General features: G+C 45.2%; 1 protein-coding gene and 1 pseudogene across 7 annotated transcripts in view; both read left to right on the plus strand.

The window, feature by feature from the left end:
• Nucleotides 1-6,238, plus strand: part of LOC105495216 (CUB and Sushi multiple domains 2) — a 656,530-nt gene extending 650,292 nt beyond the window's left edge. For 4 of the 7 annotated variants that reach the window (XM_071096475.1, XM_071096446.1, XM_071096457.1 and 1 more), the window contains 3 exons: nt 301-439; nt 591-803; nt 3,690-6,238. In XM_071096475.1, the coding sequence (XP_070952576.1) occupies nt 301-439; nt 591-750 (299 nt within the window). In that variant the 3' untranslated portion in view covers nt 751-803; nt 3,690-6,238. The other 3 variants (XM_071096447.1, XM_071096448.1, XM_071096454.1) reach the window with 3 other exon arrangements.
• Nucleotides 4,836-13,602, plus strand: part of LOC105495215 (proteasome subunit alpha type-3-like) — a 9,419-nt pseudogene continuing 652 nt past the window's right edge.

Raw genomic sequence — 13,602 nt, forward strand, 5'->3', positions numbered from 1 at the left:
ACTCTGCACCCTTGTAAGAGTTCCGTTGAGCCATGGTTTCAGCCTCCTCTGCGGGTGGTCCTCTGGGTGCCATCTGAGCGGCACAAGGTAGATGCATGCAGGACCCTGCCCCCAAGGACTGAGTGCGCACGTGGAGGCAGGCGGGCGGCCCTGGGCACACCTGCCTCCCGTGCTGAGCAGGAGTGAGGAGCACCCTGAGTGGCAGCCCTGCTCCCCAAGAGTGTGTAGTCAGGGAGGGCAGCCGACAGAGCCTCAAACTGTGTCTCTGTGACTTGATTTTTTTGCTTTGGGACTTTACAGACCTCAGGCTGCTGGAGTCGGACCCCGAGTCCATCGGTCGCCACTTTGCTTCCAACAGCAGCTCGGTGGCAGCCGCAATCCTGGTGCCTTTCATCGCCCTCATCATTGCGGGCTTCGTGCTCTATCTCTACAAGCACAGGTACCACGCAGGAAGGAGGCAGGACGGGCATCAGGCGGGCCCTCCCTCTCTCCCTGGACGCCCCCCCCCCCCACCGCACCACTGCACCAGACCCCTAAGCCTCTCTGTGTCACTCTTTTCATGCTGTGGTCACTTCCTCTTTTATTGCCAGGAGAAGACCCAAAGTTCCCTTCAATGGCTATGCTGGCCACGAGAACACCAATGTTCGGGCCACGTTTGAGAACCCAATGTATGACCGCAACATCCAGCCCACAGACATCATGGCCAGCGAGGCGGAGTTCACAGTCAGCACAGTATGTACAGCGGTATAGCCACCCGGCCTGGCTGCCACCACCGCCACCGAGAGCCCCGCCTCCAGCAGCCGGTGAGCAAGGGTGTGGGAGGAAGACAGGTCATGACAGGCACAGACAGGGACCTGTGCATGCCAGGGGCTCCACCCAACGGAGTCGCACACGCCACACAGACACACCCAGTGAGAGGAGAGCTGTGCACTGAGCATCATTGTGTATCTGGCACTGAACCAGGCCCTTTGTGGATCTAACATATTGAATCCCTGCACCCCCTGTGAGGTAGAGGCTACTGGGAGCCCCATTACAGATGAGAAACCTGAGCTGCAGAGAAATTAACTTGAGCAAGATCACACAGCTCAGAAGGGGTGGGTTCAAAATCCCATCCCAGGCTGGCTGGCTGCAGAAACTGTGCTCCCCGCCCCTGGACTTGGCAGAACATCGACGTGTATTAGTCTGTTTCTCTCCAGAGAAACAGAACCAACTGGATATATACATCCTCTGGGTCGAAGTCAAGCCCTGGAGATCTGTAGAGCTATACAGAGATGCACATATATGTGTGTATATAGGTATATTGTGTATATATATACTTTCATACACTATAAATGCAATACATATACCTATACATCTCTGTATCAATGTATATCCATACCTATCCATCTATATATAGATATGCATCTCCATAGAGTTATATGTATATGTTATATAGAGATAGAAATATAAATATATATATATATTTAGAGAGAGAGACTCATCTGAGGAACTGGCTGGCAAGGTGGAAATCTACAGGGCAGGCCAGCAGGCTAGAAATTCCAGCAGGAGTTGATGCTGTCATCTTGAGTCCGAAGGCAGTCAGAGAGGGAATTCCTTCCTCCTCAGAGCACCTCAGTCTTTTTCTTAAGGCCTTCAGCTGATTGAATGAGGCCCACACACATTGTGGAGACTCAAAGTCTACTGATTTCAATGTTAATCATATCTAAAAAGATACCTTCACAGCAATATCCAGATTGGTGTTTGACCCGTCAACTGAGCACCAGAGCCTAGGCAGGTTGACTTACAAAATTCCCCATCACATTGAACACAACAGAGGGGAGGAGCCCCCCAAGATATGGACAGAGGGGCAGACAGACCTGCATGTGTACACGGTCATGCACACATACACGCACATACGCACACACGCACACAGGCATGCATCTGACAGGTCCACTGGGAAGGAACTGATGAATCTAAAAGGCACTGCCTCTTCCTCACTGTGTCCTCCTTCGATGACACCCTCACCTCTGGGACCTGGGACCCTTCAGGAGTTGCCCCAACACGATGTCCAAGCTTCTCCCCTCTGAGAACTGTCCTCCCACACATCCTGCTTTCTGGGGATAGGCAGATGCCCTCTCTCAGGTCCTGGGCTAAAGGGCTCTGGGGAGAAGAGTCACAGAGCCAGCCAGGTAGGGATTTCCAGTGAGGGCAGTGGAAAATCCACCAAGTGGGCCACCAGCCAAACCCAGGGCTAGTGCCGTGCTCCTTCTCCACTCCTGTGCACGGCAGCTCACGTGGTGGATATTCCCAGCACACACAAATGGCAGTGCAGCGAGGAAACAGGCTTGTATGAGGGGGCCTGAGAAGGCCACCAATGGGGATGTTAGGGACGGTTCCTGCCCAGGGGATTACAAGAGCAGCGAAGGTCATTATCACTGCCCAGCCCCTGACGTGCTTTACTCCCTTTCCACCTCACAACTCCAGGAGGATTTCACAGCCTCAGCCTGAGTCCCAGATGGTGAGCGAGTCAGGGATGCAGCAGATGCAGCTCCTGAATACAAACAATTTATGGAAAGAGCTCTTCCCCATCTTTTTACGTCTCTCCAAAACAAACATTTAGATAAGGGTTCCCCCTTATTCCAGTGGGATTGTTTTAGCCTGCCAAAATTACTCCTCAAGTTTCATCTGTGTGCCCAATCTTCACTTTGTCCTACTCAGAACTCTTATCAACAGAAGGCAAAAGAGAAAAAGAAAAATCCCCTCTGACGATGTAAATCGGGGCTCGGAGATGATCAGTGACGAATCTGATTCACTGCATGAATTATTGAACAGTGTAGGAAAGAAACAAGAATGCCCCCTGACCTCCGCACACGCACTCTTGCTCCACACTTGGGCTCTGCTGGGTTCCAGGTGCTGGTGTGCGCCATGCTGTCACCTCCGGGTCGGCTCCACGTCTGGGCAGCCCTCAGCATTGGCCCCTTGCCAGCAGGCTCCAAACCCACTGCCCAGCCCAGCGGTCTCCAGCACAGCCCCTCTGACCACTTCTGCCCACAGCTGGAGCACAAAGAAAGCAAGAGCCACCCTGAACAGACACCCACATATTTCAAATGAGTGACTAGATGGTAACTTTTTAAAAATAATGCCAAGGAGAAAAGCAGAAATTAAAATAAACACCCTACTAGGGAAGCAACGAGGCCTGTGCAGCCAGCGAGTAACAGGGCAGAGGAACAGGGCTGTGTGATGATGTGTGCCGACCCTTCCTCCGTTAAAAACAAGTATTAAAAATGAGATTTCACAACTGTGTCACTACAAAAATGAATATAATCCAGCCTGGATTCTTTATTACCGATCCATTATTATCCTAGTCATTTTTTTTCATCTGATTTTGAAAGGAACTAAAATTAGAATGTTTTCCTGGGCTCCTAAAAGTATGGTGGCCCCCAAGCACCAGGCCTCCAGGTCTAATGGCGAAGTTGGCCCTGCAAGGGAAAAAGACAGAAAAATTCATATTGTGCTGCACGCATTCCCTACCTACCCCCACCCCCAACCTGGGAAGATTAAAATCAAAGTGAAGATCGAGGTGATTCATCTCTTTCCCACTTGTTCCTTCTTTGCTTTGCTGCTTTGCTTTTCTTCCTCTGCTCCCAGCCCCTCCCCTCCCACTGCCTCTTTTTCCTTTGCAAACCCAGGTGTGATCTGTTTGTTCCCAGTTCCCCAGGGGGCAGGAAGTAGGCTCCCCTGAGCACAGTGCCCAGTGCCCATCTTCGTTCGTCTCTCTGCCTGTGTCTGCTACTGCTGGGACTCGGACCCTCGCCCTGCCGCCATCTATGCCCGTCACCCTGGAGAGGACTCCTGCCGTGTCCTGAAAAGGCAGAAAAGGAAGAGGGGTTGCAGATGGAGGAAGAAAGTTTATGGATTTAAAATAGCAAAGCAACTTGTGGATGTGTGTGTGTGTGTGTGTGTGTGTGTGTATGGGCCTGACTACATACACACACACACATCGCTCCTCCATTCACATCCTCCGGAAGAGACCATAAAGGCTTCAAAAATAGAAGTGCTCATGAAGGATGCTTCATGCCCTGTTCCCCGCACACAGAGAAGAGATGAAGACGGGGAGGTATGGTCAGCTTTCAAACCAATATGCCCCCCGCCCATCCCATGTGTGAGGACACGGTGACTCAGTGACTGTAAGAGTAGGACACATCCCATGGTGTGGTCAGCGTGCAGAAACCAGCTGTCTGCTGATGGACGGCCCCAACTGCACAGTGGCAGCAAGGATTACCCCAAGGGCAGGAAAAAAGTCTTTGGAAATAGATTGAAAATCAGTTTATTTTTTTCAAACACAATTTTATTGAGTTCTAAACCCAGTGGATTAAAAAGTCGTTTGGGTCCTGGGAAGCACTGGGAAAGAAGGGAGAACCAGGGAGGATAGGGCAAGAGTCTGGCTGGGAGCCCAAGGTCAAGTCTGGCTGTCAACTGAGAAAGAGAAGAGAAGACAAGTCTGCGGCCCAGAGAGGATGCCAGGTCTGGGGACAGCAGCAGGGTTCTTGAGAGAACAGGGGAGCAAGCCTGCCCTGGTACCCAAAAAACAATGGCTATCATGTACTGCATTTATTCTCTGTGCCTGACACTTTACCTATAGTATTTCTAGTCTGCACAATAATACCAAAACGTAGGATTTATTATTTCCCTTTGACAGATGAGAAAACAGAAGCCTGGAAAGGTAAAGACATGTGGGCCACAGAGTTAGGAAGTGTGGAGTCAGAATGCAAACCCAGATCAGTCCGCCCCAAAGTCCACTACACCAGCTGCCAGAAACCCCGGTCTAGAAGGGGCAGCTAAGAAGGGAGGAGCCGATGAGTCTCTGCGGTAGCACCGTGGCCAGGTCTGGAAAGCCAGACAAGACACCTGTGTGTCCTATCTGCGTTCTGCTGTCTCCGCGTAGGCAGCCTCGGGGCAAGGACTCAGCTCCCCAGGCCTCCTGTGGTTGGTGCTGGCTCCTTGGCTCCCAGCAGCCGCTGACCATAGCCAGCAAAAGGCCTGGCAGGTCCTGAATCAAAACAACGGAGTGGCTGAAAGTCACACTCTCCAGCTCCTTGCAAGTGGATTTGATTTATTTTGACAGCTATATTATGCTTGGGTCATTCATGAATTCCATAAGCATTGTTGGGAAGTTCAAGAGTTTAGGAATCAAAGTATAGCATTTAGAGCCACTTTCTCTGTCCTCAGGAAGGCCCCCACAAGCTTAAGCCTCTGTACATGTGTGACATGCTGGCCTCAGAGGGTCATATCACATATTGAAATAACAAATAGAAATGTGCAGGAGCGGAGGGACAGCGACACCTGGTTCTTAAGCAAATTCTAGGTTGAAACAATTAGAAGATCTGATTGACGTTAAGAGTAAAGTGAGAGGCGTCCGTTTCCAGCAGCCACAATGGAGGCTGACAGAGGCAGGAGCCTACCCCTGGCCGCACCACCTCTGGGACATGGCACCCTGGGCTTGGAGGGAGACGGCCAATCCAGACACACTCACACTCTCATCTCTTTCCTTGGCTGGAAACAAATGCAGGAAGCTCCCCTCCTGATTTCTTCCACTCCCTTCCCCCCGACGCTCCTCTCCTTTGACTACTCCCTTCCCCCTTCTTATGCCCCTCTCAGACCACCCAGCGGACGCCTCTTCCCGCCCACCCATCCCTCCCCTGCGTCTCCTTGTAAAGTTCCATGAGATGCTCGAGGAGCACCTGCTGGGGGGGCACCCAGCGCTCTGCTGGGCATCACCCTCCACACCCCTGGCATTTCTCTCCACCTCCAGAGGCTTGGAAAGGAACAGGGCAGGTGAGGCCCTTCACCCACCATCTACGCCATATACCCATCACCATCCCGTGAGGAAAAAAAAAAAAAGTAAAACAAAAACAAAAAAAATCTTTTGTACAGAGATATATTTTTATTATACAAAGTTTGTACAGTACCAAAAAAGAAAAAAAAAGGTGTAAATTTTTTTTCATTATTGTAGGTAAATGGTAGTGGAAGCCTTTTTTGTAAATGTAATAAAATGTATAAATATGGTTTTCAGAAAACATCCAGTGCTGTAAATATGTAATCTACACACCTTCTTGGCTTGTCTGCAGTATATACATTTAATTTATCTGTCTCTGTATATGAGGCTTCCCCCTGGGGTCCTGCATTATGGTACTTTCCTGAATTTGAAAGCAATTTTAAATTTTTTGAATTCAAATAAAATATAAATTTTTGCATTGGTTTTCTTACATTTTTATGGCCTCTTTCATGACTAGGGGCAAGTGTTTGTTGGGAAAGGGGACGAAAGACATATTTTAGCCTACAATCCAAGGTAGAAATATGGGAGTCCATTTCTTAACTGCATTGTGTTAACACTGCTACGTGTTGGAAACTCCGAGCAAAAATGATAGTGCATACCCCACATACAAAAGTTAACTCAAAATGGATCAAAGACCTAAACATAAGACCTAGAATTATAAAATGCTTACAAGAAAACATAGGTGGAAAGCTTCATGACATTAGATTTGGCAGTGATCTCCTGCATATGACATCAAAAGTATAGGCAACAAAAGAAAAAACAGATAAATTGGACCACATCAAAATTCACAACTTCCATATATCAAAAGATACAATCAGGGGGCGGAGCAAGATGGCCGAATAGGAACAGCTCCAGTCTCTAACTCCCAGCGCGAGCGACACAGAAGACCAGTGATTTCTGCATTTTCAACTGAGGTACTGGGTTCATCTCACTAGGGAGTGCCGGACAATCAGTGCTGGTCAGCTGCTGCAGCCCGACCAGCGAGAGCTGAAGCAGGGCGAGGCATCGCCTCACCTGGGAAGCGCAAGGGGAAAGGGAATCCCTTTTCCTAGCCAGGGGAACTGAGACACACAACACCTGGAAAATCGGGTAACTCCCACCCCAATACTGCGCTTTAAGCAAACAGGCACACCAGGAGATTATATCCCACACCTGGCCGGGAGGGTCCCACGCCCACGGAGCCTCCCTCACTGCTAGCACAGCAGTCTGCGATCTCACGGCAAGGCAGCAGTGAGGCTGGGGGAGGGGCGCCCGCCATTGCTGAGGCTTAAGTAGGTAAACAAAGCCGCTGGGAAGCTCGAACTGGGTGGAGCTCACAGCAGCTCAAGGAAACCTGCCTGTCTCTGTAGACTCCACCTCTGGGGACAGGACACAGTAAACAACAACAAAAGCAGCAGAAACCTCTGCAGACGCAAACGACTCTGTCTGACAGCTTTGAAGAGAGCAGTGGATCTCCCAACACGGAGGTTGCGATCTGAGAAGGGACAGACTGCCTGCTCAAGTGGGTCCCTGACCCCTGAGTAGCCTAACTGGGAGACATCCCCCACTAGGGGCAGTCTGATACCCCACACCTCACAGGGTGGAGTACACCCCTGAGAGGAAGCCTCCAAAGCAAGAATCAGACAGGTACACTCGCTGTTCAGCAATATTCTATCTTCTGCAGCCTCTGCTGCTGACACCCAGGCAAACAGGGTCTGAAGTGGACCTCAAGCAATCTCCAACAGACCTACAGCTGAGGGTCCTGACTGTTAGAAGGAAAACTATCAAATAGGAAGGACATCTACACCAAAACCCCATCAGTACGTCACCATCATCATCAAAGACCAGAGGCAGATAAAACCACAAAGATGGGGAAAAAGCAGGGCAGAAAAGCTGGAAATTCAAAAAATAAGAGCGCATCTCCCCCGGCAAAGGCGCGCAGCTCATCACCAGCAACAGATCAAAGCTTGACGGAGAATGGCTTTGACGAGATGAGAGAAGAAGGCTTCAGTCCATCAAACTTCTCAGAGCTAAAGAAGGAATTACGTACCCAGCGCAAAGAAACTAAAAATCTTGAAAAAAAAGTGGAAGAATTGATGGCTAGAGTAATGAATGCAGAGAAGGTCATAAATGAAATGAAAGAGATGAAAACCATGACACGAGAAATACGTGACAAATGCACAAGCTTCAGTAACCGACTCGATCAACTGGAAGAAAGAGTATCAGCGATTGAGGATCAAATGAACGAAATGAAGCGAGAAGAGAAACCAAAAGAAGAAAAAGAAATGCAAAGCCTGCAAGAAGTATGGGATTATGTAAAAAGACCAAATCTACGTCTGATTGGGGTGCCTGAAAGTGAGGGGGAAAATGGAACCAAGTTGGAAAACACTCTTCAGGATATCATCCAGGAGAACTTCCCCAACCTAGTAGGGCAGGCCAACATTCAAATACAGGAAATAGAGAGAATGCCACAAAGATACTCCTCGAGAAGAGCAACTCCAAGACACATAATTGCCAGATTCACCAAAGTTGAAATGAAGGAAAAAATCTTAAGGGCAGCCAGATAAAAGGTCGGGTTACCCACAAAGGGAAGCCCATCAGACTAACAGCAGATCTCTCGGCAGAAACTCTACAAGCCAGAAGAGAGTGGGGGCCAATATTCAACATTCTTAAAGAAAAGAATTTTAAACCCAGAATTTCATATCCAGCCAAACTAAGTTTCATAAGTGAAGGAGAAATAAAATCCTTTACAGATAAGCAAATGCTTAGAGATTTTGTCACCACTAGGCCTGCCTTACAAGAGACCCTGAAGGAAACACTAAACATGGAAAGGAACAACCAGTACCAGCCATTGCAAAAACATGCCAAAATGTAAAGACCATTCAGGCTAGGAAGAAACTGCATCAACTAACGAGCAAAATAACCAGTTAATATCATAATGGCAGGATCAAGTTCACACATAACAATATTAACCTTAAATGTAAATGTGCTAAATGCTCCAATTAAAAGACACAGACTGGCAAACTGGATAAAGAGTCAAGACCCATCAGTCTGCTGCATTCAGGAGACCCATCTCACATGCAGAGACATACATAGGCTCAAAATAAAGGGATGGAGGAAGATTTACCAAGCAAATGGAGAACAAAAAAAAAGCAGGGGTTGCAATACTAGTCTCTGATAAAACAGACCTTAAACCATCAAAGATCAAAAGAGACAAAGAAGGCCATTACATAATGGTAAAAGGATCAATTCAACAGGAAGAGCTAACTATCCTAAATATATATGCACCCAATACAGGAGCACCCAGATTCATAAAGCAAGTCCTTAGTGACTTACAAAGAGACTTAGACTCCCATACAATAATAATGGGAGACTTCAACACTCCACTGTCAACATTAGACAGATCAATGAGACAGAAAGTTAACGAGGATATCCAGGAATTGAACTCATCTCTGTAGCAAGCAGACCTAATAGACATCTATAGAACTCTCCACCACAAATCAACAGAATATACATTCTTCTCAGCACTACATTGCACTTATTCCAATATTGACCACATAATTGGAAGTAAAGCACTCCTCAGCAAATGTACAAGAACAGAAATTATAACAAACTGTCTCTCAGACCACAGTGCAATCAAACTAGAACTCAGGATTAAGAAACTCAATCAAAACCGCTCAACTACATGGAAACTGAACAACCTGCTCCTGAATGACTACTGGGTACATAACAAAATGAAGGCAGAAATAAAGATGTACTTTGAAACCAATGAGAACAAAGATACAACATACCAGAATCTCTGGGACACATTTAAAGCAGTGTGTAGAGGGAAATTTATAGCACTAAATGCCCACAAGAGAAAGCAGGAAAGATCTAAAATTGACACTCTAACATCACAATTAAAAGAACTAGAGAAGCAAGAGCAAACGCATTCAAAAGCTAGCAGAAGGCAAGAAATCACTAAGATCAGAGCAGAACTGAAGGAGATAGAGACACAAAAAACCCTCCAAAAAAATCAGTGAATCCAGGAGTTGGTTTTTTGAAAAGATCAACAAAATTGACAGACCACTAGCAAGACTAATAAAGAAGAAAAGAGAGAAGAATCAAATAGACGCAATAAAAAATGATAAAGGGGATATCACCACCGACCCCACAGAAATACAAACTACCATCAGAGAATACTATAAACACCTCTATGCAAATAAACTAGAAAATCTAGAAGAAATGGATAATTTCCTGGACACTTACACTCTTCCAAGACTAAACCAGGAAGAAGTTGAATCCCTGAATAGACCAATAGCAGGCTCTGAAATTGAGGCAATAATTAATAGCCTACCAACCAAAAAAAGTCCAGGACCAGATGGATTCACAGCTGAATTCTACCAGAGGTACAAGGAGGAGTTGGTACCATTCCTTCTGAAACTATTACAATCAATAGAAAAAGAGGGAATCCTCCCTAACTCATTTTATGAGGCCAACATCATCCTGATACCAAAGCCTGGCAGAGACACAACAAAAAAAGAGAATTTTAGACCAATATCCCTGATGAACATCGATGCAAAAATCCTCAATAAAATACTGGTAAACCAGATTCAGCAGCACATCAAAAAGCTTATCCACCATGATCAAGTGGGCTTCATCCCTGGAATGCAAGGCTGGTTCAACTTTCGCAAATCAATAAACATAATCCAGCATATAAACAGAACCAAAGACAAGAACCACATGATTATCTCAATAGATGCAGAAAAGGCTTTTGACAAAATTCAACAGCCCTTCATGCTAAAAACTCTCAATAAATTCGGTATTGATGGAACATACCTCAAAATAATAAGAGCTATTTATGACAGACCCACAGCCAATATCATACTGAATGGACAAAAACTGGAAAAATTCCCTTTGAAAACTGGCACAAGACAGGGATGCCCTCTTTCACCACTCCTATTCAACATAGTGTTGGAAGTTCTGGCTAGGGCAATCAGGCAAGAGAAAGAAATCAAGGGTATTCAGTTAGGAAAAGAAGAAGTCAAATTGTCCCTCTTTGCAGATGACATGATTGTATATTTAGAAAATCCCATTGTCTCAGCCCAAAATCTCCTTAAGCTGATAAGCAACTTCAGCAAAGTCTCAGGATACAAAATTAATGTGCAGAAATCACAAGCATTCCCATACACCAGTAACAGACAAACAGAGAGCCAAATCATGAATGAACTTCCATTCACAATTGCTTCAAAGAGAATAAAATACCTAGGAATCCAACTTACAAGGGATGTAAAGGACCTCTTCAAGGAGAACTACAAACCACTGCTCAGTGAAATAAAAGAGGACACAAACAAATGGAAGAACATACCATACTCATGGATAGGAAGAATCAATATCGTGAAAATGGCCATACTGCCCAAGGTTATTTATAGATTCAATGCCATCCCCATCAAGCTACCAATGAGTTTCTTCACAGAATTGGAAAAAACTGCTTTAAAGTTCATATGGAACCAAAAAAGACCCCGCATCTCCAAGACAATCCTAAGTCAAAAGAACAAAGCTGGAGGCATCATGCTACCTGACTTCAAACTATACTACAAGGCTACAGTAACCAAAACAGCATGGTACTGGTACCAAAACAGAGATATAGACCAATGGAACAGAACAGAGTCCTCAGAAATAATACCACACATCTACAGCCATCTGATCTTTGACAAACCTGAGAGAAACAAGAAATGGGGAAAGGATTCCCTATTTAATAAATGGTGCTGGGAAAATTGGCTAGCCATAAGTAGAAAGCTGAAACTGGATCCTTTCCTTACTCCTCATACGAAAATTAATTCAAGATGGATTAGAGACTTAAATGTTAGACCTAACACCATAAAAACCCTAGAGGAAAACCTAGGTAGTACCATTCAGGCCATAGGCATGGGCAAAGACTTCATGTCTAAAACACCAAAAGCAATGGCAGCAAAAGCCAAAATTGACAAATGGGATCTCATTAAACTAAAGAGCTTCTGCACAGCAAAAGAAACTACCATCAGAGTGAACAGGCAACCTACAGAATGGGAGAAAATTTTTGCAGTCTACTCATCTGACAAAGGGCTAATATCCAGAACCTACAAAGAACTCAAACAAATTTACAAGAAAAAAACAACCCTATCAAAAAGTGGGCAAAGGATATGAACAGACATTTCTCAAAAGAAGACATTCATACAGCCAACAGACACATGAAAAAATGCTCATCATCACTGGCCATCAGAGAAATGCAAATCAAAACCACAATGAGATACCATCTCACACCAGTTAGAATGGCGATCATTAAAAAGTCAGGAAACAACAGGTGCTGGAGAGGATGTGGAGAAATAGGAACACTTTTACACTGTTGGTGGGATTGTAAACTAGTTCAACCATTATGGAAAACAGTATGGCGATTCCTCAAGGATCTAGAACTAGATGTACCATATGACCCAGCCATCCCATTACTGGGTATATACCCAAAGGATTATAAATCATGCTGCTATAAAGACACATGCACATGTATGTTTATTGCGGCACTATTCACAATAGCAAAGACTTGGAATCAACCCAAATGTCCATCAGTGGCAGACTGGATTAAGAAAATGTGGCACATATACACCATGGAATACTATGCAGCCATAAAAAAGGATGAGTTTGTGTCCTTTGTAGGGACATGGATGCAGCTGGAAACCATCATTCTTAGCAAACTATCACAAGAACAGAAAACCAAACACCGCATGTTCTCACTCATAGGTGGGAACTGAACAATGAGATCACTTGGACTCGGGAAGGGGAACATCACACACCGGGGCCTATCATGGGGAGGGGGGAGGGGGGAGGGATTGCATTGGGAGTTATACCTGATGTAAATGACGAGTTGATGGGTGCTGACGAGTTGATGGGTGCAGCGCAGCAACATGGCACAAGTATACATATGTAACAAACCTGCACGTTATGCACATGTACCCTAGAACTTAAAGTATAATAATAATTTTAAAAAATTTTAAAAAAAAGATACAATCAACAGAGTGAAAAGGCAAACTATAGAATGGGAGAAAATATTTGCACATCACATATCTGATAAGGGGTTAATATTGAGCATCTATAAAGAACTCTTATGAAAGATTTGAACAGTCATTTCTCCAAAGAAAATATACAAATGGCCAACAAGCATATGAAAAAATGCTCAACATTACTAATCATTAGGGAAATAATCAAAGCCATAATGAGATGTCACCGCATACCCATTAGAATGGCTACTATTGAGAAATAATAATAAGTGCTGCTGAGGATGTGGAGAAATTGGAACCCTTGTGCCCCATTGGTGGGAATGTAAAATGGTGCAGCCACTATGGAAAACAGTATGGTGATTTCTCAAAACACCAAAAATATAATTACTATATTGTCTAGCAGTTCCACTTCTGAGTATATACCCAAAACAGTTAAAAGCAGAGTCACAAAAAGATATGTTAATAGCGGCATTTATTCACAAATGCCAAAAAGTAGAAGGAACCCAAATGTCCATCAACAGATGAATGAACAAAATGTGGTACATATGTACAATGAAATATTATTCGGCCTTAAAAAAGAAGAAAACTCTGACCCATACTGCAACATGGATGAGGATATTATGCTAAGTGAAATAAGCCAGTCTCACACACACACACACACACACACACACACACAAAACAGATACTGTGTGATTCTATTGATACAAGCTACCTTGAGACATCAAATTCATACAGAAAGTAGAATGGTGGTTGCCAGGGACTAGCGGGAGGAAGGGATGGGGAATTACTGTTTAATTA

Source organism: Macaca nemestrina, chromosome 1 (genome assembly GCF_043159975.1).
Source record: "Macaca nemestrina isolate mMacNem1 chromosome 1, mMacNem.hap1, whole genome shotgun sequence".
Classification (NCBI taxonomy): domain Eukaryota; kingdom Metazoa; phylum Chordata; class Mammalia; order Primates; family Cercopithecidae; genus Macaca; species Macaca nemestrina.